The following is a 25,248-nucleotide window of genomic DNA, read 5'->3' on the forward strand; positions in this document are numbered from 1 at the left end:
TTTCAGTTAAATTAATATTTCATTTGAGCATGTTCACTCTCAGTCCAGTCACTCTTAGGACACAGAGATAGAAATCTCAATTTGGACATTTCCTACATAGTTGTGATTAGGTAGTTTTGCACAATAATCAGTTGGAGTAAATACTGAAAGGTGCACTGTCACCTGCTTGTTTCTATAATTCCACAGTATGACATTAAACAGCTCTACATTTATTCAATTAAAAGTGGTTTTATAGCACAAAAACATCTAGCCTGCATTCTGACTGTGAGCGGAGTTGCCTCTGACCTGTAACTTGATCTGGATTGGTCTCCATGAAGATAGCAAGATTTAACACCACATGAAACATTCCAGATGAAGAAATAACATCTCCACAAAGAAAAGCATTTGATGGACCCCCCACCAGAAAAGTTACACAATGCACCTTTAAGGTAACTTTATATCTGTAATTTAGAGCACAGACCTATCACGAACAGTAGTAACTAGTGTGGGCTGTCTTATCAGCCAAACATTGCACTATGAAGCTATCCATACATGTGGTTTGTGCTGTTTAGCCTGTTAAATAGTGTCAAGTTCGGAAATGGGACAATGAAACCACACAAGCCTGAAATAGTTCAAACTATTTCACGAACAGAACAGCTATAAAAGCCAGTTAATGTTATCTTAGTATATATTGTAATACTTTGTCTATATTATTGTATGGTTGTCATTTTTATTCTCAATTTAAATGCAGAATTCCTGAAAAGGTGATTCAAACTTGTTGAGCTTAATCCCATGAGGTTGTGGTAATTTAAAAGTGAATGTCTGACCAGCACAGAACGCTTTTGTGAGCAGTTCCACAATGGACGAACCAATCCTCCCAAAGAGGAAAGTGGTGAAAGGAGAAAGTAATACAAGTCAATTGGTTTTACATAGGACAGTATAAAGCTCCTCTTCTAGTCTTTTTGGTGTGAGCCACTGGAGTTAGCGTTGCATTATTCCGTCATGAAGAAGCTTTGACATCAAACCAAACCAGTCTAAACTTTTTAACAGGTGAGTGCTTAGAACTACATCATATTTTTGGTGTTTCATTGTATTTATTATTGTCTTATTGCTGCGTTTTGCTTTTTCTTGCAGCTTCACAATGGCAGTTGTCATTGGACTTTTAATGCTGTTGCCAGCTGCACTGACATGTCCACCCCAAAAAGCAGGTAAATAAAAACAAAAATACTAGTGTAAATCTTTTGCTATGAACAAATATCTGTATTATTTGGTGGAGGTAGGGATGCACTAATCCAGCTTTTTCAGTTCCTCTACTGATTATGATTCTATAGCTTTAAGTATCTGATGAAAACAAATATCAACCAATACCAGTGCAGAGACTGAAATTAGCTTTTATTTCCTTTAAAAACTCATAATAAAATACTAAAAACACGACATAATGGATCCAAATGTGTTATAGAGCTGATTGTGAGACTTTTTGGGCCATCTATGATCAGTAAATAGTCTCTTTTATACATCCAACCAGGACATCGACAGATTGATACTTGGAAGCCAATACCTGATTCAGTAATTTTTCAGGATCATTGCTGATATAGTAATGTTTTAATAATGTTTTTAGCAGTGAGAAATGTTAAGATGCTGAATGCTAAAATATTTCACAACCACAACTAGGGATGTGCAAAAATATCAAAATATCAATATATCGTATTGTTTAATGTGATGATACAGTATTGATATCATGGGCTGCTGTACTGATATATCGCCAAGAGTATTTTTTGGTATATTTTACTAAAGCATTTTGTTACAGCGCTACAGTTTTGTTGCTTGTCCAGAGGAAGAAAACTCGTTTATGCGACACATTTGACAGTTTCACTGTTTTGATGATTTAAATGTTTGTGTTTCATTTGAACTTTGCACAAGAAGTGGTTTAATAAAGACTTTTAGTATCACAGCCATGATATAGATGATTTAGCCTTTATTTTTTTTATTGAACCCTGTCAATCATTTTGAAATATATCATATCGAGTCGAAAGCTGACTGTATCGACATATGTATTGTATCGTGGCCAATGTATTAAAGTATGTATTGTATCGGCAACTTACTTAATGATACTCGGCCCTAATCACAACAGAGACTATGGTTAACAAAAAACAAATATATTTTTAAACTTCAGATGCATGGTATAGATTTTTTTAAGGCTTATATTTTACATTTTCCTCCTGTTACAATTGAGAAAAATCATGAAAATCAGTTTTAAAGCTTGAAATCTTTGTGCTATGTATCTAACTATTTTCTTCTTTCTGTTACAGACTATGTGATGGTGTCCTGTTTCCCCAACACTATTATTGCCAATGTGCCTGAGTGTCCGTATGGGTGGGAGATCGAGCAGTTGTCTTTGGGAGGCGTGTGTTATTCGGGCGTCCACAGTCCGGGGTACTATCGCTTCATCATCCCAGACCTGACGCCAAGGAACCACTCGTACTGTGCCACCCAGTCAGAGGTGAGAGACTAGAATTTAAAAATGAAATACGACCAAAAAGATAAGAAAATAGTAAGTTTAGTAAAGTTAAAGGTGCACTGTGTAACCTTTCTTCTATCACCTGCTTATCTCCATGGAAATGTTATTGCTTTATCTGGAATGTCCCGGTGGCGTTAAACATATCCATCTCACATTTACTCACTAACATGGGTTTTTGTTGACCTAAAAACATGCATTCTTGCTGTGAGTGGGCTCTCCTCTCCACAGATCTAACATGTAGCTGAGCTCTTTGACAGCTGTTTTCGTAGTGATAAATAATTGTAATACCTTACTGTGGAACATTCCAGATAGTATCTCCAGGGAGAGAAGCAGGTGCTGGACCCCCCACCAGAAAAGTTACACAGTGCACCTTTAATTTGGCATAGAACATGAAGTATATGAACAGCTTCACATGTTTAAAGTTAAAGTTTTGAAATAATAGTGGAAAACAGTTACAATGCACACTAAAATTTATAAGAACTTTTAAGTACACTTTTTGAACACAATCCATACTATTGTAATTTACTTTTGATGCACTTTGATCGAGGGCCAGCTCCAGCTATGCACATGAACCCACTCAACCCACCCAATCAAACCTATGACCTAATACAGGCTCTAAACCATTTTGTTTTCCAATATAAGATTCACATATACAAAAACATTTTCCCACGTATAGTCAAACTGAGCAGCCAAGAACTGGTGGTAATTGTATTTGATTTAATCCTGCTTATGTAATTGGTAAGATTAACCCAAAACATGCACAATAGATGAAATCCCCCAGCTAAGCCAAGCTCAAGATCTGAAGAGGGGTCCCTCACTGCTGCAGACAGACTGCCCCAGCGGGACTGTAGGATGGTTCAAACGCAGAGGACAAATTGCTCTACAGGGACAATAAATACCTCAAATGGCTCATATTACACCATTTTCTGATCTGATTTCTATGTCATGTTCATCACAAACATACCTAGAGTTGTGTTTTGTTTCTTTTACACATGTTTAACACATAAACCCTGCATATTTAACTTTGTGATGTCATGTGGCTCCGCTGTGTTTTTAAAATCCATTTACCTTCACTAGAATTATTTGGATAATTTCATCCCTGAAACTGCCTATCTCGGTAAAACTGTAAAAGGTAGCTGTTAAATTGAACACTATTGCTTCATGACATCACAAGGTGGAACAATGCATTTTGAGCTTTGGGGATGTAGACAGACTAATGATAAAGTGTTACTCAAACAAAACACAACTCCAGATATGTTTTTGAGGATGTAAGAGTATTCTAACATGGCCTTTAAGAGTTATAGAAGAAATATATTCAGATTCCTATTCAAACTTGTATAAACCTGATTTTACGTCTACTATTGGAATACTTGTGTGTTACTTTGAATGTTGTGGTTGTCTCTTGTAGTACATTCCTGGCAAAGACCCCAAGTACATCTTCTATAACTCCATTGTGTCCAATGATACAACTCTCACAGTGAGAAACCAGCCTGTAAACTACACGTTCAGCTGTATGTATCGAGCTGCCTACCTAGTGAATAACGCTGTGTTTAGTCAGAGGTAAGCATCGTCCCAGCACACAGGACATTCACTTTTCTGTGTAAAACATTTCAAGTCTAACACAATGATTTGTAGTGTTTTTACTAAACCCTCTGCTTTTTCCAGAGTGGCTACAGTTTATGTGAACAACGGCAGTATAGGCACTTTTAGGTCACAGTTATCTCTGAATGTGTTCACGGTGAGTAATGATCTGTGGATTTAGATTCTCCAGGGGACGCCTTCAGCCTACCAATTATTTTTAGCTTTAAGGTATACATTAAAGTACACATTAATGTATTAAGACTTAAGAAAATCTTCTAAGCAGAAGAACAGACTGTATATTCAGTCTATGAGAGAATATAGAGTACTATATTGTTTACAAGAGTTCATGTTTTTAAGACACACTCACAGTTGTAATATATATAATCTAATTCCTCAGTCATCTAGGTATGATCCACTCAAAAACTACAGTTGACAGAATTACATTTTCTTTTGCTATATAATCTAGAAAAAATAAATAAATAAAATCCAGCAATACTTCAAATCCCTACCTAAAAAAAAATCATTCATATAAAGTCTTATGTTGTGTCTCAATTTGATTGAATGATTCCTTGATTTCTAAAATTTCTTTAACCTTTAATTCCTTGACAATTCAGTGTGTCGCTGCAACATACAGTAGACGGAAGAAAATATAGATCACTATAGATAGATCACAGATTTAAGTATGAACTTTTATTATTAATAGCAGCATTATTTGACAAAAATAAATAGACCTGCATCAGAATTAACTGCCCTTTTTCACAGAACTCCAAATTCCTATATGCGAAGGATGCTCCGTACATCATTGACACTTCTGAGATCGGCTCTGAAGTCTTCATTGGCATTGAGGCTAAAGGGCTCAGTGGGAGGTGAATAAAGTTTGGCCTATTTCAGTTGTAAAAGTTTGTAACTTAAACAACACACTTCTCCATGTTTTAGATTCAGAGTCGTGATCAACAACTGCTGGGCCACTCCAACTCCATACTCAACTGACAGAAAAAGGTGGAGCCTGATCATTAACAGGTAAAGAAAAGAAAAAGTTAATATTTTCTATATTCTTTGCCTGGAATGTCCCACAGTATGGCATTAAGCTTAAGAAATACATTGAAAACATAGATTCTTAATGTGACGAGGATCGCCTCTGAACAAACCAGATCTGTAACTTGGCCTGGTGAGCTCAGCTGCTGTGTCTATGGAGATAATTAAGTTCAATGCCATACTGTGGAACATTTCAATTGTCTCCATGGAGATAAGGCTGGGTCATATCACATTTTGTTATAATCGCTCACTTCAAATGATGACAAATAAATTAAACTAATATTATATCCTTTTCTTTAGCTGTGCATCGGACCACACAGTGACAATATTTGAAAACGCCAAAGACAGCCGCTCCATGTTTAAGTTCAACTCATTTCGGTTTCAGCGCTTGGAGAAGGTCTCGACTGTGTGGCTGCACTGTGAGGTCCACATCTGCGACAGTGAGAGGCTCAACTGTATCCCTGTGAGTCATTATTGCCATTACAATATTATTATTATGAGCGAAGATTAGATGCTGATGATTTGAAAAGAATCAGTATTTTTGGATTAAGTATATATTATTTTGTGTTATGGCCATTAGTTACCTCATAGATGATTAACATTTGCATCACGTAACATTTTATTACAATATTAATATTACTGAGAGGTGAATGAAACATAATTTTCACTGTATTTTCTGATTGAATATAAATATTTTTTTTCTTTATGACCAATAGTTGCCTCATAGCTAATGGAATTTGACTAGATGAAGACTCTGACTCACACTGTTGTCAAGCTGATTTATTATTATTATTTTAGTTGATGTATTGTGCTGACTCTGTTTATATTTTAGAGTTATGTTCATGTAATGGGTTGTTGCCTGCTATTCTGCATATTTATGGGTTTTCAGCTTCGGGTTTATAGGCGACATTTTGAGGACTTCATAAGATATATTATGTAGTTTTGAATGTATCGTTGCTGTGGGAAGAGTTCTAAAATCTGATACTGTCCCTCAGAGCCCATGTTCAACCAGGAGCCTCACTCCACAGCCCGACCCAAACGGAGGAGTTCTCACAACAGAGTTTCTTGTAAGAGGTATCAGCAGTTCATTTATAAATATTTACATTTATTCCATATTACGCTGTTTTTGATTTACACTGTAATGTTGTTTCCTCATCAAAAACATATCTGGAGTTGTGTTTTATTTCATTGACACACGTTTAAAAACACAAGCCCTGTGTGTAGAGGCGGAGTTATTTTTTCAAACTGAAAACACTCTGTTCCACCTCGTGATGTCATATGGTAATACAGGAAGTGCTCAATACACCTTTACTGGAATCATTTGTATAATTTAATCTCTGGACTTCTGCCAATCTCTACTGAACAAAAGGTAACATCACAAGTTGGAACAGGGCATTTTGAGTTTTGAAGATGTGAACAGACTAATAACAAAATGTTACTCATACATGTGTGAATGAAACAAAACACAACTCCAGGTCTGTTATTGATGAGGTAACGGCATTTTAACAGCTAAAATTTCACAGTAGTAAATTTTGTGTAATATAGAACCTTTAATAATGTTTTACTTTGACAGGTAATGCATCTGCTAACACAGGACACTTAGCAGGTATGTATGACATAAACATGGGGTCAGATTTAGATTTAGTTACTTGGTTCTTTCTTTCTTGTGCAGGGATATCGCTGCTCGTGCTGATGGTGGTCCTCATAAATACATTTTTTGATTTGTAAATGGATGTAAACAAACATAATATACACACACAGTTCAATAAGATTTATTTAGTGCAGAAAAACAGACACAAACCATGACAGTTCTTCACTGAGCAATAAAGTTTGTACCAATACACCATTCCCTCGTAATAAATACACATTCAAACACATTCAACTCTCCTATAATAAAATTGTTTTTTTGATAAAATGTCTTTGCCTGAATATCATTAAAACATAATTTCTCATTACAATATAAACACATTTTCTAATATAATTAACATTTTTTAATAACAATTATTTTGTACATGGTGCTTTAAAGGGCACATATTATACTCTGTTGCACGTGATGTCATGTGGAAATAAAGGAAGTGCTCCACTGTGTTTTTAAACTCCATACACCTTCACTAAAATCATTTGGATGATTTCAGACCTGGAATTGCCAATCTCTACTGAACTAAAGGTGAAAGGTACCTGTTAACTTGAAAACTATCGCTTTTTGACATCACAAGGTGGAACAGAGCATTTTTAGTTTTGGAGATGTAGACAGACTAATAATAAATGGTTACAAGTATGAATGAAACAAAACACAACTCCAGGTGTGTTTTTAATCAGGTAATTAATCAGGCATTTAGTTGAGAAAATGTTTAATGTTGCTAATCTCTCCTTGAACATCAACCAAAGTGTACCTTGGACTCTCTGACCTCTGTGTTGTAATCATACTATAAAAAAAACAAAACATTAGTCTGTTGCAGAATAGACTGACCTGAGACGACTGTATAAAGTGGAAGTCAGTGACACAGAAAATCCAAAATATCTTGTGGTCATTTTAAATATTCACCGATGGCATCTGGCTCTCGGTCATCTGGGGTTTGATCAGAGCTTTCCTTTTATCTGCTGTTTTCGATGGTCCTGGTTTCTATAAGGCAAAATTTAACTGCAATAAATACATTCAAGGTGTAAGTTTTCTGACAGAGGGCAATCACCTGCTTTCCTCCATGGAGATGTTTGCCTAGATTGTTCCACAGTAATAAATTAAATTTAACTATCTCCACGGAGACAGGCACTACCAGGTAAGATCTGTGGAGTGGTAAGCCTGCCGTAGGTGAGGGAAATAAAACAACTGTAATTGAATAAATGCTATAAATGCTTTGTTTCCCAAACTTTTTTTCTGGGGACTCATATTTTAAAAGTCATAAACCTTTGCGACCCAAGTCCATAGACATGACAGACCATTATTGTCTGAGTCAAAGCAATAACATCTCCATGGGGACAAGTAGGTACCCACCACATCATCAAAATGCCGCATAGTAAAGAGAATTTATTGACATATATACCATAATATATATTTGCTATCTATAAGTTATAAAAGTTAAGTTTGTGTTACCTCTTGGGACGGTCTGATGCTGTCCGCTGGTGGAGAGTGGTGTTGAATGGCAGGAGGATTGAACCCATGTCTGTTCAGTAGCCAGTAAGTTTTATGACTCCCTTTACCCTGTTATCCACAAATAAATAATTATCAGCATTATTAGCATGCTCCGTAGTAGTTTATAGGCTTACCTTCATTTCAATCTCGCCTCTTTCTTCCAGCTCAAAGATTCCAGTTGTAAGAAGAATATCTGCAGTGGATTGTGTTATATGGATTTTAAGTGCTGTTGGAAAAATACAAATTTGAGTGTACCATAGCAACATATATCCATATATTAAATGCCCACCAATGTCATTAATAACATGCAAAACTAATCTCACGTAAACTGTTACTCTCCATCCTGGACGCCATGTTGACCGTATCACCAAACAGACAGTAGCGAGGCATTGTTGTCCCCACCACCCCGGCCACAACTGGACCTAAAGGCCAATCACAAAGTCTGTAGATTCTGGCCAGTAGCATACTATTCAAAAAAGTTACATAATGCACCCTTAACTACCATTTATTCTGACATCCAACATCCACATACATTGATCTTACCTGAATGAATCCCGACACGAATGGACAGACTCTCATTTGGCATGTGGCGGATCTTGAATCCTTTTATGGCGTTCAGAAAGTGCAGAGCCATGGTACAGGTCTCTATGGCATGTTTGTTTCCATTACTGATGGGCAAACCGCTTGCCACCATGTACGCATCACCAATCGTTTCCACCTGAAAAATATGACGAATAAAGTAATTCAATAAAAATATACTACAATTTTTCAGCAGTAGGGAGCGAGAACACATTTAGTTGAAGCTGCTGTTTTAAATTTGGACTAAAAATTACACTGGGCAATATCCCAAAAGAAAAGCATTTTTTATTTATTTATTTTAGTTTGTTTTTTTGTGAACAGAGCCCTAGGCCAAATATAATAATCTCCAGTTTGATCCTGATTAATCACACAGTCCAAAATGAACAAAGTAATTTATCCATGGTGGGAAATGTGGCTTTGTGGCTAAATAATTGGAATATGTACCCCAGAGGTTTAGATGTATGAATGCACCCAAAAGGCTTTTACGAAGTAATTTCAGTATTTTGATCAATATTCCTTTGTAATGATGTCATACCTTATAAACATCATACATCTTGATGATGTCATCGAACAGGCTGTAGAGATCATTGAGAAAAGTGACCACCTCCATGGCCGAGCTGACGGAGCACATGGACGTGAACCCAACAATGTCCGAAAAGAAGATGGTCACCAGCTCATAACTGCGTGGCTCCACTGACTTTCCTGCCATCAGCTGATCAGCAATATACCTGGAAAGACAGAGTATTACATGGAGTTAGATTAGCTGTTTTATCTATAAGCAGATGAGGCAAATGCACTGAGCTCTATATCCATGTTTTTTTTTAGTGGATAAATGAAGCTAAAGATATGAACCTAAGAAAGCAAATTTTGACATTTAAATTTAAAAGACTGCTGCTCTGATGTTGTGTTCCTGATAAAAGACCCTAGATCATGTATTATCTTTATTATCTATATTGTATTGCATTACATGCATTATACATACATTTTCCAGAATTTGAAAGGATTTTGGCAAGTTCATGAATAGTATGAGGGTTTAAGGATCCCACTGTAGTTTTGCATAGGAGGAGGATCCCACAAACATTTGAAATAGGGCCCCCATAAAACGAGAGACAACCTTAGCAACAATATCTGGTCTAGTGTTTGTAATAGTTACTATTATAAATGTACATGTTTTGATAGTCACTGAAAAAAGATGTATATACTGAAAAAAGATATATATATATACATACATATATATAAAGAAATCTGTTTGTTTTTTTGAAATTATAAACCATAAGCAAATAAATGTAAAATCCACAAATTTGCTTTGAATCAAGATTTAAAAAAAATTAACTGGGGAAAAAAGATCTGATTTGTAAATGTAAAATTAAAATAGTCTTTGTTCAAACAATGTCCACAGCCATACTGTGTGTTTAATGACATAAATTACTTTTACATTCTTTACTTTACAAATTGTACTCCTCGCATCTAATGTCTGTGTCTTATTATGGTAAACAGTACCTGGGTAACATACTGGAGAGGAGCCTGTCCGCACGAGTTTTCTCTGCCGTCAGCTGATTGGTGCGCTCCTCCACCACCTCCTCCAAATGATTTGCATATTTCTCCAACTTATCCACCATATTGTCCAGTATGTTTGCATGACTGAAAATATGAAAAAAATCAACAATGTACTTTAAGGTCATCACAAACGTACCAGTTGTGTTTTGTTTCAATCACACGTTTCACACACTTAGTAACTACTTAATTCATACCCTAACTCCTATTTGTGCATTGTGTAACTTTTCTGGTGGAGGGTCTGTCAAAAGCTTTTTTGACAGACTGATGTTATTGCTTTGTCTGGAGTGTTTCACAGTATGGTATTAAACCTTTCAACCCCGCTCACAGTCGGAATACTTGTTTTTCTAGTTATTTTTGAGCTATAAAACCACCTGTAATTGAATAAATGTGAGTTAGAGCCGTTTAATGTCATACTGTAAAACATTCCAGGCAGCCCAATGACATATCCACTGAAACAAGGAAGTGACAGACCCTCAGTCAAAAAGTATAAAGTATTACCAAAGGCTGAGATTGAAAAAGATTACATAATAAAGTCAACATTAAATCTTTTTGATGTACAATCTCAAAATGACACCTTTCTGGACTGGTCTCCTTGAGCTGTCTTCGTATGGACCCAAAGGGGGGTCTGTGGTCGGGGTTTTCACTCCAGCAGGCTCGGAGCAGGGAGTTTATTTTTTCCTCACACAGTTGTTCAGACAAAGATGGACGCAGTGGTTCACCCTGGAATGGACTTCTCAACTGCATTATTATCTCTGAAACATTACAAAACATGATGACAATTAGACCTCACTGTAATATTTCTCTACCTCTCCAAGCTTTCTGCACTGTCAACACTATGTCTCATTTCATTTCTTCATTTGTTTATTCAGTTTGAGTGTAACATGATTGAATCTCTTGGAAAACTTAAATAGAAATCTGCATAGTTAGCCAAGAACATGATTTTCAGCTATCCGCAATGTCATGTGCTATAAAATATATACAATTTCACTTTATTGTTTCATTATTTGGCAAGAAGTGATGAAAAGGAAGTAAAAGAACTTATGGCTTCAGTATCTCGGTATCTTTCTACCAGAGAGGACTTGCGAGTCGTGACTTGGACTCGAGTCAGACTTGAGTCACTATGTTTAGGACTTGAGACTTGACTTGATAAAATGGACTAAGACTTGGGACTCAACTTGGACTTGAAGGTCAATGACTTAGGACTTGACTCCAACTTGAGGCCTGTGACTTGAGAAGACTTGATGTTACGCCTAAAAAAAATGTTTTTTTAAAAAATACTTTTCTCTTTACAGTTGATAAATGCGGTGCTTAATTTTAAAGCAACAAACTAGAACATGTCCCTCCCACTTCTCTGTCAGATGGAGCTGAAGTACTGTGATATGGTATCTGCAAATGTACTACAGTAATATATAGTACAATATAGTAATACACAGTAATACACAGTGCAATACAGTAAAACAGAGGGAACTACATAGAACATGATCCTTCATGACAAAGTAACCATAGCACTTCTGTTCTGATCCTAATGATTCACACCATGCTCTTGTAAAGACATTTAAAAAGGAAAAATTTGCAGTTCTGCATCTCTTATATAAATACTCATATGTAAATAAACCATGACTTTTTAAGCACAATTTAGTTTAAAATTCATATACATTGCAGAAATCTAAGCTATAATTGGTACTTTGGTTTAAAGACTTGATATGACTTGAAGCTCAAAGCAGACGACTTGGACTTGACTTGGACTTATGGGCCAGTGACTCGAGTTTAGACTTGCCTGTATTTGACTTGGGACTTGACTCAGACTTGAGGTCAAAAACTTGAGACTTGAGACTTGCAAAACAACAACTTGGTCCCACCTCTGCTTTCTACCCATGTGCACTTTGCCATTTTAGTGAGTCTTCCATCTTACAAAAGTAGCACAAATCAAAAAGATGCAAAAATACTGGTGTAAATAAACTGCATGTTTGCCTCAGGGGGTAATAATAATAATAATACTACTATATATTTTGTGCCAGTTCCAAGCCCTGATAAATACTGGAGTTTGCCTATTAAACTGGAACCGATACAAATACAAATACAAATAGCTGCCCCTAGTGATACTTTGCAGTTGCATCATGCTGGGGGTGTTCTATATGCATCTCTGTGGTGGAATGTTCAGCAGTTTCCATGGTGATACAATGTACATATTAGCAAACTGGTAACAATTTTAAAGATTGTCTGAAAAATGGATTTAAACAACAGTCAGGAACCAGTGAACTGTTCATGACTCTGATTTTCAAAATAAAGGTGATTTCCAGCTAAGTCAGTTATTTAGGCTCAGATTGTGTTAAAACAAAGCTTGGATTAGAGTCTAAAAATAGTCTGAGATTAAAGTGTTCAATAGTTTATTTCTATGGCAACAGTGCTCTTTTTCATCACTCAAAACAAAACCCATGGACTGATGCGTGTTTGCTTGGTGACTGAAATGTATTGCTTGAAGTTGCTTTTTGTTAAGCTTAGTTCAATAGCTCACTTCTGATTATAATATTCTTGAACAATGTTTTCGTAATCCTCAGCTTTCTGCACTGTCTACAAGAAAAATTGTATTTGTATTTCTGAGTTAATCCTTAAATGAAAACCAGTGGTAGACTACTGACCTTTTGGCTCTAAGTTGAAGTCGGAGAAAGGACCAGATTTGGAGTTGTACATGAGTTCCCACATGATCATAGCAAAACTGTAGACATCCCCCTTTGGCGAGCCAAAGCAATGGTGACCAACTTGTCTTAACAGCTCTGGCGCTGTCCAGTACATCTCTACAACAAAATTAGCCAAACAAATGTGTAACCAAGGCAAAATATGGTTCAAATTAACTCCAATGTATTAGATGTATTTCTTTGGAAATGTCGAAAGCAGTCTAAATGTAAATAAATCATTACATCATGTTGCTGTTTGAGCCAACAAATCTACACTTGTACATACTGACCTTCATACTTGTGGTTTTCCAGTGAAGCAATCCTTTTCTTGTGAGCATTTTTAAATTCCCAAAGTCCGAAGCCAGACAGTTTAATCTGCAGTCTGCTGTCCACCAGACATGTGCTTGGCTTCAAGTTACCGTGAAACTTCATGCAACTTTTATGTAGGAACTCCATTCCCTACAACAACAAAAACATCACATGGAATATATAAGAACACTACAAATATGACCACCTGTATTTAATGCATTAGTTTTGTAGAGAGCTTTTCCAGACACTTTAAGTCGCAATTACAGTTTCATGCATTGGGGTTTCACTACACACGCAGAGTTAGTCCACACCAGGCCACACCTGCCCCACAGAAGTGTGGCTGCCAATCTGAGCCTGTGGTCCCTATGACCTACAGCCTGGAGTACATACTTTTCCTATTCTATCCTACATGCAGGGTTATGGTTATATTGATTTTCCAGGCTCACACACCACATACATGCCTTCATTACACCTTGCCATTATATGACGGATTCAGACATTGGCAAAGTGTCTTGCCCACGGACACAATTGAAATGAATAACACTAGTATTCACTAGTTGTAATGCTATTGAGAAATATTGCTTTATTGCTATAAAATGGGAATTGTCAAGGCACAACAAATCCTAAATAATATTTCAGTCCATTATTTAAATAAAAAATCTAGGCGAGAATTGAAATGAAGTTTTCCTCTATGCACAACTTATTACCAGTTATACACCATATATTTAGTTTTAATTTGAGGTGGTTTTAGCCGTGTACAAGGAAATGATAAGATGTTTGACTTACACTGACAATATCATAGGCGAAGGAGACTTTAAACATACTGTCCAGCTCTGCATCTGAAGCAAAGATATCCTAAAACAAACAGAAAAGTGTTTGGGAATCATCTCTAGTATATTTATGTTTACTATTTTTATTACTATATATTTATATCTATTTACTGTGTCTATTACCTTGAGGCTGCCTTTCCTGCAATACTGCATCACTAAACACACATTTGGGGGCTCATTACAAACTCCAAAAAACTGCACTAGGTTTTCATGTTTCATTTCTTTCATCTGTGTTCAAAAAGTGGTTAGACTCAGATCAGACTGAAATGATAAACTTTTACACTTTAAAATGATAGTTTACAAAGCAAATCAATGTAAAAGTAAATATTTTGGATTGGTTTGATAAAGTATTTCTTTCTGATTTATGAATGTATAATTTCGGTATTACAAAAAAAGCATTTAGGTACATACAATTAATGACTAACACTGTTTACCGCATTAAACTCTGCAATAATGGAGGGCTTCTGAACATTGATCCCTGTGTGATCCTTGAGGTATTTGATAGCAACTTGATTCCCCTGAAAAACAATGTATAATTACGAACAATATGCATTACTATCATTTTTAACTAACCTTTTTTTCTTTCAAAGGTGCATTGCGCAACTTTTCTGGTTGATTGTACCAGCTTTTTCCCCATGTAGATTTGGAGCTTTGCCTGGAATGTTCTACAGTATGGCATTAACTTATTTACCTCCATGGAGACAAGCAGGTGAGTCCACCAAACCAAGTAACAGGTCAGATCACTGGAGGTGACAGCTCTCACAGTAAGAACACATTTTTCACTTTTCAAGGCAAATTTAGCAATAAAACCACTAGTTATTGATAGGGATGTAACAATATCCAAAACTCACGGTATGATATTATCACAAAATATGCATCTCATGGTATGATATTTATTATGATAGTTTGTGGAAGTTGTTGTAGATTAGCCAGATTCATCAGCCAGTTTCACTTCGTGGAAACTGTCTGACCTCACAGCATTAGAATTTGTTCGCTCAACGGTAGGTGGGTACTTTTTTATTTAACCAATCGCTGCTATTTGGTTGCGATGTATGTAATATCTTAACAAGAATGCAGTTCAATACTTTCATAATCCCAAGAATTAAAGTTAAAAAAAGTGAAATTTCTTCATGTTGTCTGCACTGAAATAAATCATGGGATATGTAGTTGTAGATATGTTTCTTAGCTGTTACTACTATAAAACCATGCATTTAAGCAAATTAACTTGTGATTCGATATATTGTGACAGCCCACAATATTATTGAGAGACCTTTGATGATACGATATCACAATATTTCATTATTGTTATATCCGTAGTTACTGAATTAATGCAAGATAGACAAGATAATTTAATGCCATACTGTGAAACTTTCCAGGCGGAGCGGTAACATCTCCATGGAGCCCACCAGGTGGGAAAAGTTACATAATGCACTTAAACTGAAATACTTTACCGACAGTCAACACCAAACTATATAATTTTATTTAAGGACAAGAGTGTATAAAAGCAGACCTGGTACAGTCCTATGCTGGCATACACATTTTCTTTCCCTGTTTTGTCTTTCAGGCCGTAGCTGTTGTTTGAGAAATTGGACTGAGACCCTCCACTCCCGCTGTGACTGCATGTGGTGCTCAAAGACAAAGCTCTATTCAACTGTAAGCCAAAGACAATATAATATTAGACATAAAAATATACACTTATTCTGACATCTGTGTGTTATATTTTTCGTACCGTGGGCTCTCTGATGACTGTGATGTCGTTATAGTTTATAAGCCACCAGCAGGAATCGTCCAGTTTGGTTTGGAGGCGGAGCTTTTGTAGCACAAGAACCCCGATGCACAAAACAGCAACTACTCCAATGAAAGGGAAGCTGACTAACAACATGAGGAGGGCGATATCTGTGAACAAAACAAAACGTGTTAGTTCTTAAAGGTGTAACTTTTCTGGTGGGGGGTTTGCTACTTGCTTGTCTTCATGGGGATGTTATCCTTTTGCTTGGAATGTTTCACAGTATAGGATTAAGTTTATCTTTCTACATATAGAGATGCAGGTCACATATATGGAGAGTTGTATTGGACCAAACAGAAAGACAAAGACAAGGTATAAAAACAAGTTTCAACTTAATAAAGTAAAAAAAAAAAAAAAAAAAAGTAATTTAACAAAGGCTCAAATTAGGTAAATCATTAACAAAAAGCCAGGCCCAACTGGGGTAACTCAAATCAAACTGAACAGAACAAAACTTACCCAACCAGACAAAGAACAGAGGTGTTTAAATACCTGAAGACCAAGTAAAACTGAACACAAGAGGGAGGAATTACACTAAATAATTAACTAAAGCTACTAACTTAATCAAAGTAACAAAAAGGCAAATAAATATAATACAGAAAATAATAAGTGATAATAAAGTGACCTAAAACAAACTAGACAAATTAACTTAATAAAACAAATTAAATAGTGCTCCCCCCTTTTTTTTGGCGTGTATGGTCCCTGCCAAGAGTCCTCTGTCCGGCCATTTAAACAAGCAAAAAAGTGCAAATAAACAAGACTTATATTGTAATTTGGGTGCACACATTTTAGTATAAGTGTAAATAAAGGAATTAACTTAGTGTAAATGAAATTAAATGAAATAGTACCAACAGTGTGGAGTGGTGGCAGAGGTAACCCCCACAATAGGCGACAATGATTTTTGTCATTTTCATATTTTTCAAGGTGTTTTTTTTTGTAATAAAACATAATCAAATGAATGTAAAATAGATTTAATGTAATTTAAGGCAAAACGATAACATCTCCATGTAGATAAGTAGGTGACACTACCAGAAAAGTTGCCTGGTCCATCTTTAAAATGTCTTAAAAGAATAATTGATTATAAAAGTAAAGAGGCATACCACTAGTTAACCATTCACACAGTTCATTGTTGAAGCCACATTCTGGGTTGTCAGTCGGTGGTTTTCCCTTTGGCCAAATCAGGGAAGGGAACATAGCAGTCGGTCTGAAAAAAATACTTTATTTTAGCCAAGATTGTTAATTCATGTGTGGTTTGGTACAGTTAAACTTGAGTAGGGTTCATACCTCACTGTTTTGGTGTGACTTTCAAAATTAAGTATAGGGACAAACTTTGTGGTGTCTCCAATGTGCTGCAGATCATATATGGAATAATCCAAGTTTCTCTCTCCGTCCTCATCAAAATGGACCAGCCCAGAAGCACCTAAAATAACAATACCACAATGGATTATAGATTAATTAATTATTATTACAAATTTATAATCATATTTCATTTTTTTTGTTTTGTTTTTAGATCAGGAAATATCAGATGAACTTCTATTGCACAGTATTTTCTGGTGAAAGATTTTGAGATACTAATTTGAACCACAAGAGGTCAGTAAAGTAATAGTGATAGTAAAGAATGTGAATGTTTAGAAATTCTATATATTCATAATTGTCTTTTTCTGTTATACTGTGTTATATCCAGTGCAATTTGAGTATAATGTATGTTAAATGTGTGATTATTCTTTTCACCAATTTAAGTCTTATTTTTTGGAGATGAATGTTACAGTTGTTTATATTTTTTATCAAAATTGTATACAGACAGCATTTACCCCTGAACCACTAAACAGCCACCAAGCTTGGAAAAACATTTACCTTCAGATATTTCTACTGCCAAGGTCCATAAATATGTGTTCAATATTGTGATAACGAAAGCATTTACCATAAAATCGAATATTATGTTTGTTTTTCAGTCTTATTAGAAGCTCCTGTCCGTCGTGAGGATCCTTTCCATCTTTGAGCACTTCCTTCAAGCCCATTGCATAAAGAAGCACAGCGTCATGGAGGTAAGCAGAGTAGGGACTAACCTGAAATGTACATGTTAAATTATAATTATGGGGATGTGTAAATCAATTTAAAGGATCACTGCATATAACTTTTCCGGCGAAAGACCCAGGGACTGTTGTTATTGCTTTGCCTGGAATGTCTCACAGTATGGCATTAAACTTAAAGGGGCCATATTAAAATATTCTCTGATCTCTGACCTGGAGTTGTGTTTTGTTTCATTCACACATTTAGGAGTTCCTCTCTCAAACAGAAAATGCTCTTCCACCTTGTGATGTCACATGTTTTTAAACTATATACACCTATTTGGATCATTTCAGCCCTGGAATTGGCAATGTCTAACCATTAACATTTGGCCGCTAACTTGAAAACTACCACTTCATGACATCATAAGGAGAAAAAAGCATTATGAGCTTTGGAGATGCAGACAGAGTAATAATAAAGAGTTACTCGAACATGACTGAATGAAACAAAACCACTCCAGGTATGATTTTGCAGAGGTAACAGCATTATAACATGGCTTAAATGGATCTGTGAAGAGCAGGGCTAGAGGTTAGATAAGTGTAATGCCGTAGTGTGGAACATTCCAGGGAAACGTATAACATCTCCATGGAAACAAGCAGGTTAACCCTTACCTCTCTGTCCGATGTGAGGTTACTATTGAATGGAGCACTTTTGAGCTTTTCATAAACTTGGTCAAAGAAGTCGTAATACTCGTAACCTTCGTAGGATTTCTGTCCAATCACAAACACCATCTCAAACGCCCTAATGGCCGCCTGGTTTATTCTGTTGTTTAGTGCGTATTTCCACAAATTATCCTGAAAAGTATCACAGTTCAAGTGAGACTGTATTGTAATTCATTTTCACATTTGTAAAGATTTTGGATTTTTGTTATGTGTTTATAAAGAACCACTCACCACGGTGCCACTGACCTCAAAATGTTGCACCAAGAAGAAAATATAATCCCCGTTCATTAGGCCTTGTCGCTCAGCCTCCATCAAAAGAGCCATGGAGTCCTCGCTGTTTGTAATCACCACAATAACTACAAAACAGTGACAAAAGTTCAATAGGTGACAATTATAGATATGTATACCTTTTTAGGAATATAGGTTGACATAGGAAGATAAGTCTAACCATTCTATAAAAATACAATAAGCTTAATGCAGTAAATACTTTAAACATTAGATTAGAAGTCAATAGGCCAAAACCGTTCATTTATAATATTCTGAGGTAAAAAATGATGAAACTTGAAGTATTTTTATGTCGATTTGATCCAGCTCTATGCATAAAATTATTTAATGTTCTTGTTACTCATATTATAGTCCAAAAATATTGATTAACGTACTATGATCATATTTTAGAGAAATGAAAAAGCCACAGGGGGACAGTAAAGTAAAAGCTGAAAATTCACAAAGATACTGAACACTTTACACAGTATAGTTAGATTTTTAAGTGCCTTCAATTACTGAACAAGAATTGTGCATTGAAATGTAACAACAACTGTCAAATCAAAAAGTATTCATGTTTTTTTGTTTTTTTTTTAAGAAATCATGTTTCTGGTAAGTAAAACAAAAATACACTGTTCTGTGTATCCTTTTCATGTAAATGTGTCATTAGAAATGTTGCCATAAATTAACAAATTACACAACATACAGTACATCAGTGGCTTTCAATAGGTGAGGCCTGCCTCCTCTGAGGGGCGCCAAAGAGCTACTGGGGAGGCACGACACACGCGAACTAAACCAGGACTGATCCCAGGAATGAACTAGGACTAAACCAGGACTGAACCAGGACTAAATCAGAATGGAACCAGGACTGAGTGTCGGGTGGGGGTGAAAGGATCAGCGCAGAGCTCCGCACCCCACAGAGCTCAGTGCAGCCGTTGCCCGCTTGTGCTTTGCGGACACCCTGTAACCCACCTATCTTGCTCTCAAGTCCTGGTTTAGTCCTGGTTTAGTCCTGGTATCCTACTGATGTTCAGTGGTGTTAAAAGTAGCCTCAATTAGGCCTGCATGAAGTTGCAAATTATTTGCTGTTGCAAAAATTGTTCATGAATGCACTTTAAAAATATATGAAAATATAATATTAAAAATATATATTGTCAATTATTGAAAATCATCATTGCCAGGAAAACAAAAGATGCATTTACTTCAAAGGTCTGTGTAGGGTAGGCCAGGCGGAGGGGAGCGTGGGCTCAGCTGTCTACCTACTCTAAGGGAATGCTAACATTCACCCAATTTGAAATACCCTGCAATACATCTTTTGAATGGAAAAAAATAAAATAAAATCCTGAAAGTCCCATGAATCGTTTGCATTAGAATTGTGTTAACATATTTTCCACAATAACTCTAAATGAATAAAATATTAATTTTACACACTGGACTTACCTCTTGCTACCGTGGCGATAAACTTGATGTTGTTATAGAGGAGCTGGGGGTTACTGGTGTCAAACTTCACAGCGGCCGTCAGTTTGAAGTTCTTCCTGAGAGGGTCTTCTACGGTTTTCCACAGAGCATCCACTTTGTCCCATGTGTTTGAGTCCAACCCTCCTCCGATCATCGCCACATATCTCCAGCCAAAAAACTCCAGAGTCTTTACCAAAACCTCTGCACTGCGTTTCAATGGTGGGACGATCTTCACATAAGAGTCATACACGTAACTGTTGTCCAGTTTGGAAGACTGACCCACAAAGCCAAACATGGGGATGTTCCATGTGGATGCAATGAGACCAGTTACCTGTAAAGAAATACAATATCATAAAGGCAGTGGCTGCAGTTATATGTAGGCGCTGATATTGTACATTTTGATGGATTGGATATCAACTTAAAGATATTGATTCAGACGATATCCCATTTTGGTTTATAAACTGGTGTAAAGACGATTTCACTGGATGTTGGGAAAAACACCATACGTCATTTATGTTTAAAAGGAATCAGTTATATTTTGTCTCTGTCCTGGTACTGGTTAATATCAGGGATTGGCAAACACTTTGGCCAAAGTATCAACATCGATATCAGAACAGAGAAAAGAAAAATCTGAATTGGTGCATCCTTCGTTACATGCGCACGCCAAAATCTGATTATCTGACTTCTGGATCTTTAAGATCCTGCTACATTTGCTACATCTGATGCCAGTGATCAGAGGGATCATGATCAAAAAGAAATCTGATGTTTTTGCAGTTTGCATTTAAATGTTAATAGTCTTATAACTCCAAAAATGTGTTCATGATCAGATTTTGAGTGCGCATGTAACTGCAGCCAGAGTTCAGATCAAAAAGTTGTGCAAAATCTAAGATAAATTGACATAACAACATATAAATTGGTCGACTATGAGACTTGCACACATGCCACATATTAAGTGGGACTAAACTTGGAACGAAACCTGTAACAGAACTACACCAGGAATAAACCAGGACTAAACCAGATCTGCTTTAGCACTAAACTGGACCCAAACCAGGTTCAAACCAGTACAAGTGTGATCGTATTCCTAAGTTTGAGGTTGACTCCTTATTTTTAAGTGCCATTTTCTGATGATAAGAATACTAAATTATATAGAATATCTAGTTGACTATTAATTGTATCTGATCAAAAATATATGTGAAAATAAAATGTTGGTTTAAAGTAAATAAACAAAAATAAATTCATCATAAAAAACATAAACATAGCCTATAATAGAAATCTGATAGAAATAGAAATTTGAATTATTTTAGCCACACTAACCTCAAATAAAAAGTATAGGTTGTGACTTTTGTAATTCATGCTATAAGTAAAGTTCAGGTTCAAGTATAATTTCTATTCATGTAGGCTAAATGTTCCAGTACAAATCATTTTATATTTTATTTATTTTGTTTATTTTAACACATACTTTGATCACCTAGTGTTTCTATATAATTTGGTGTTCTTATAATCAGAAAATGCAGGAGAACGCTACAGAAAAACAAAATCCTACCCACATTTTGATCAGAGTAGCCTGGATATCTAAGAAACTACACATTCACATCATAAACACAATATATATACCTCTTTTTGTTATGAATAAAACATTTTGAACCGTTTTATCCTCACAAACCTCTGCCTCTTCAGGACAGGCCGGTCCAAACAGCGCAGACACGTTCTCCTTCCACACCTGATGGATGAACCCTCCCAGAGACGCTTTGGGGTCGCACTGTGTGTCCGTGAACACGAAATCCAGGCTGTAGTTCCCCAAAATAGATGGGTTCTTGTTTACTTTCTCCACGGCGATCTGGATGGCCGCTCCGAGCCTTAACGCGCTGAAAGGGTAAGATACATTCCACGGGGCCTGAAAACCAATAAGGATTTTTTTGTTAGAAATATTTGTCCCATTGTTATTTGCTGTTGTAGAGGTGGTTAGAAAAGAGAAAGAAATAAGCAAAGGAAGGATCATAGTAGACACAGGTGATGTTAATCCCTCAGGTGAGCAAACAAGGTTCTTAAATTTGCACTAAGGAAACCAGGCTTAAATACCCCCACCCCCAGCATCCCCCCAGTGATGCTGGACAGAGGGGAGGGAGGAAGAGGGAGGACAGGTGGGGAGGAATGAGTAGGTGCAAATGCAATGTATTTGTTGCGATACAGTTTGTTCTAAATTAAAACTGACCTGTTGTGAGTTAATTATTCTCAAAATACCGGAATTATGGTAGGACATTGTTGAGCAAATTTAACTAAGAATTACGGTATATAATCACATCAAACTGAAATGACATAAGTTCTAATGAGTTTTAGGTGTTTAATTTAATCACTGTCTTGAAATTGTCATTTAGCTTTGGGTTATTTCTTGGTCAGGAATCAAAATACACTAGACTGTTCACAAAAACCTCAGAAGTGCGAGTTCAGGCACCAGCCAATCAGCGAAGAGCCATACATTCAGCGTGGTCCCGAGATCAAGGATTTAAAGCCAAAATAAAGAGAATATTTGGTTTCATTAATGGGAAAGACGTTATTGCCCTTCTTCCTACAGGATTTGGGAAAAGCTTAATATACCAGTTAGCCCCATTAGCGGCGCATTACATATGTCACGACCAAATAGCAGCGATTGGTTAAATGATAAAAAGTACCTGCCTACCGTCGAGCGAACAAATTCTAATGCTAATGAGGTCAGATGGTTTCTACAAAGTGAAACGAAGTGAAACCGACTGATGAATCAGACTACCATTGGGGCATTTCAGTGAGACTTTCTAGCCAGGCTGGCGCCACCTAGTGCCTCTGCTCAATTTCATTTCTCTCCAGCGACTAGGTCAGGAATCAGAATACACTAGACGGTTTACAAAAACCCCAGAAGTGCAAGTGTGGGCTCAAGTCAATCAGTGAAGAGCCGTACATTCTGTGTTGACAATGATTCCCGAGATTGAGGATTTAAAGCCAGAACAAAGAGAATGTTTGGTGGATTTTATCAAGGGGAAAGACATTATTGCCCTTCTTCCTACGGGATTTCAGAAAAGCTTAATATACCAGTTAGTCCCGTTAGCGACGCATTACATACATCACGACCAAATAGCAACGCTTGGTTAAATAAACAAAAGTACCCATCTACCGTCAAGCGAACAAATCACACTGCGAGTTCAGACGGTTTCTATGTGAAGTGAAACTGGCTGATGAATCAGGCTAGAGACTTTCCTGGATGGAAGAAGGATAAAACAAGGAAAAACAATAAATAAATCAAATCAAATTAAACAATGAATCAGCCATAATATCGCAGTATGATCACCCCCTGCGCCTGAATGTTTGCTCAAGTGGCATAAATGGGTCAAATGCGAGGGTCACAGATCCATTCTGTGAGAATAAAATATGGCTTTGGCATAACCGGGTAAATAAGTAACCAAATGTCTCAAAGAAGATTATATGATAGGCTCATATTAGGATTTTACCTAGAGTACACTCCACAACCCTTTAAAAAAAATAAAAATTATAGTCATTAGGCATGAGTTAATTTATTCTCAATACCAGCCTTAAATAACTAAATAAATATGCACATAACATTTTAAACCAGCAATGGTATGATGGTGTGTGAAGAATAAAATAATAAATGAGTATGGGTGAAACTAGAGCACAGTGCACCGTGCAATTGTGTTATGCCTTTGTTATTCCACTAGAGGGCGCCGGCATATATTCATAATAATCTTTACAAGCTGCTGCTGTCCTCTTTTTTATTTATAGATCTAGTTTTTATAACCTGTATCATCACTTTTAAATTCTGATATCAACAAAAGTGTTTAAGCTTATTTCTACTGTTTGCTTAAGTTATGTTAGGGTACATGTTACAGGCTATTCTAATATTAATCGCACAATAAATTATCTTATCTTCTTAACTATAAAACGTGTAATAAAGTTGAACGCGCTGTAGCCTCCTATTGTACCGTCACCTCTTGTGTGCAAACAGCGCACAAATTGCACCACGCTAATGAACCAAGTAGCTGCTTATTATTAATTCGTGGTTACGGTGAAGGTGAAAAGTGTCTCGTTGTCCTCTGGGGAGCGGATTTGCTGGATCAGGGGCGCGAAAAGCCGAGAAAAGCCGAGGCAGAGGCAGGTCGGGCAGTGTTTGGTGTGAAGTGTTCCTGCGCTCACTCCACACCTGTGCGTCGTTGGTCGCTGGCACCGCTAATGACCGCACGTGGACAGATTGCTTTTAGATACGGGGCCGGTTTGAGCTGGGTTTGGTCCTCTGGGGGTCCACCTGCTCCGAGTCTCCTGTCCCCGTAACTACCTCTGCTCATCCCACCAGGTAAAAACAAAACCGACGTGTAACCAAGGCGTAATCATGTGCAGCACAAATCTAGGGCTGCCCACAGGATAATAAATTAAGTCTACGGTTACCAATGAAACACGTGCGCTCTTGTTGAGAAATATGGTGGGTAAAGAGGAAGCCTTAAAGAAACTGTGCCCTAGTATTAATACTGAAGTCATGTAGTCAAACGTACTTGCTCCACATTTTAATTTCATGCTAAAAAATGACGTAGAACAGCTGCCAAACATTTAAAGATGCACTATGTAACTTTTCTAGTAGCAGATGTGTCCACTGCTTGTCTCCATAGAAAGCCCCTTGCATGTCCCACAGTTTGACATGAAATCCGTCCATGCTTTTATTCATGTTTAGGCATTTTTATTGCGCAAAATACTCATAAAAGATGTTGTTTACTAGTGAAAAGGCTCGTCTCTCCACAGATCTGACCTGTAAGAACAGTCCTGACAATGAATGGAAACAAGCCAGAG

The 25,248-nt window shown here is 36.7% G+C and overlaps 2 protein-coding genes across 4 annotated transcripts; one reads left to right on the plus strand and one right to left on the minus strand.

Annotated features, from left to right (window-relative positions):
* The first annotated feature begins 1,077 nt into the window (after nucleotides 1-1,077).
* Nucleotides 1,078-6,841, plus strand: tectb (tectorin beta). Its single transcript, XM_020918105.2, has 9 exons — nucleotides 1,078-1,187; nucleotides 2,289-2,479; nucleotides 3,906-4,057; nucleotides 4,163-4,235; nucleotides 4,841-4,944; nucleotides 5,015-5,098; nucleotides 5,414-5,576; nucleotides 6,109-6,187; nucleotides 6,786-6,841. Exons 1-9 carry the CDS (start codon nucleotides 1,121-1,123, stop codon nucleotides 6,839-6,841), a joined length of 969 nt encoding a protein of 322 aa, XP_020773764.1. The 5' UTR covers nucleotides 1,078-1,120.
* Nucleotides 6,842-6,951: 110 nt separating this feature from the next.
* On the minus strand, nucleotides 6,952-22,423 carry gucy2g (guanylate cyclase 2g). 3 transcript variants are annotated; one of them, XM_020918339.2, is made up of 23 exons: nucleotides 22,088-22,423; nucleotides 20,407-20,755; nucleotides 18,952-19,061; nucleotides 18,655-18,837; nucleotides 17,898-18,042; nucleotides 17,261-17,396; nucleotides 17,077-17,180; nucleotides 15,923-16,089; nucleotides 15,704-15,844; nucleotides 14,628-14,711; nucleotides 14,317-14,421; nucleotides 14,150-14,218; nucleotides 13,345-13,513; nucleotides 13,019-13,174; nucleotides 10,954-11,131; nucleotides 10,323-10,463; nucleotides 9,358-9,550; nucleotides 8,787-8,961; nucleotides 8,567-8,665; nucleotides 8,378-8,469; nucleotides 8,205-8,312; nucleotides 7,659-7,736; nucleotides 6,952-7,539 (listed from the first exon to the last, which is right to left on the minus strand). In XM_020918339.2, exons 1-23 carry the CDS (start codon nucleotides 22,421-22,423, stop codon nucleotides 7,492-7,494), a joined length of 3,366 nt encoding a protein of 1,121 aa, XP_020773998.2. In that variant the 3' UTR covers nucleotides 6,952-7,491. The 3 variants fall into 3 exon arrangements, 2 of the variants coding, with proteins under 2 accessions (XP_020773998.2, XP_055006373.1); XR_008631761.1 differs by having other exon boundaries at nucleotides 7,515-7,539; nucleotides 7,659-7,754; XM_055150398.1 differs by lacking the exon at nucleotides 6,952-7,539 and having other exon boundaries at nucleotides 7,652-7,754.
* Between the last annotated feature and the right edge of the window lie 2,825 nt (nucleotides 22,424-25,248).

The sequence above is a fragment of the Boleophthalmus pectinirostris genome, unplaced genomic scaffold (genome assembly GCF_026225935.1).
Source record: "Boleophthalmus pectinirostris isolate CB_2022bp ecotype Guang Dong unplaced genomic scaffold, ASM2622593v1 HiC_scaffold_14, whole genome shotgun sequence".
NCBI classification, from domain to species: Eukaryota; Metazoa; Chordata; class Actinopteri; order Gobiiformes; family Gobiidae; genus Boleophthalmus; species Boleophthalmus pectinirostris.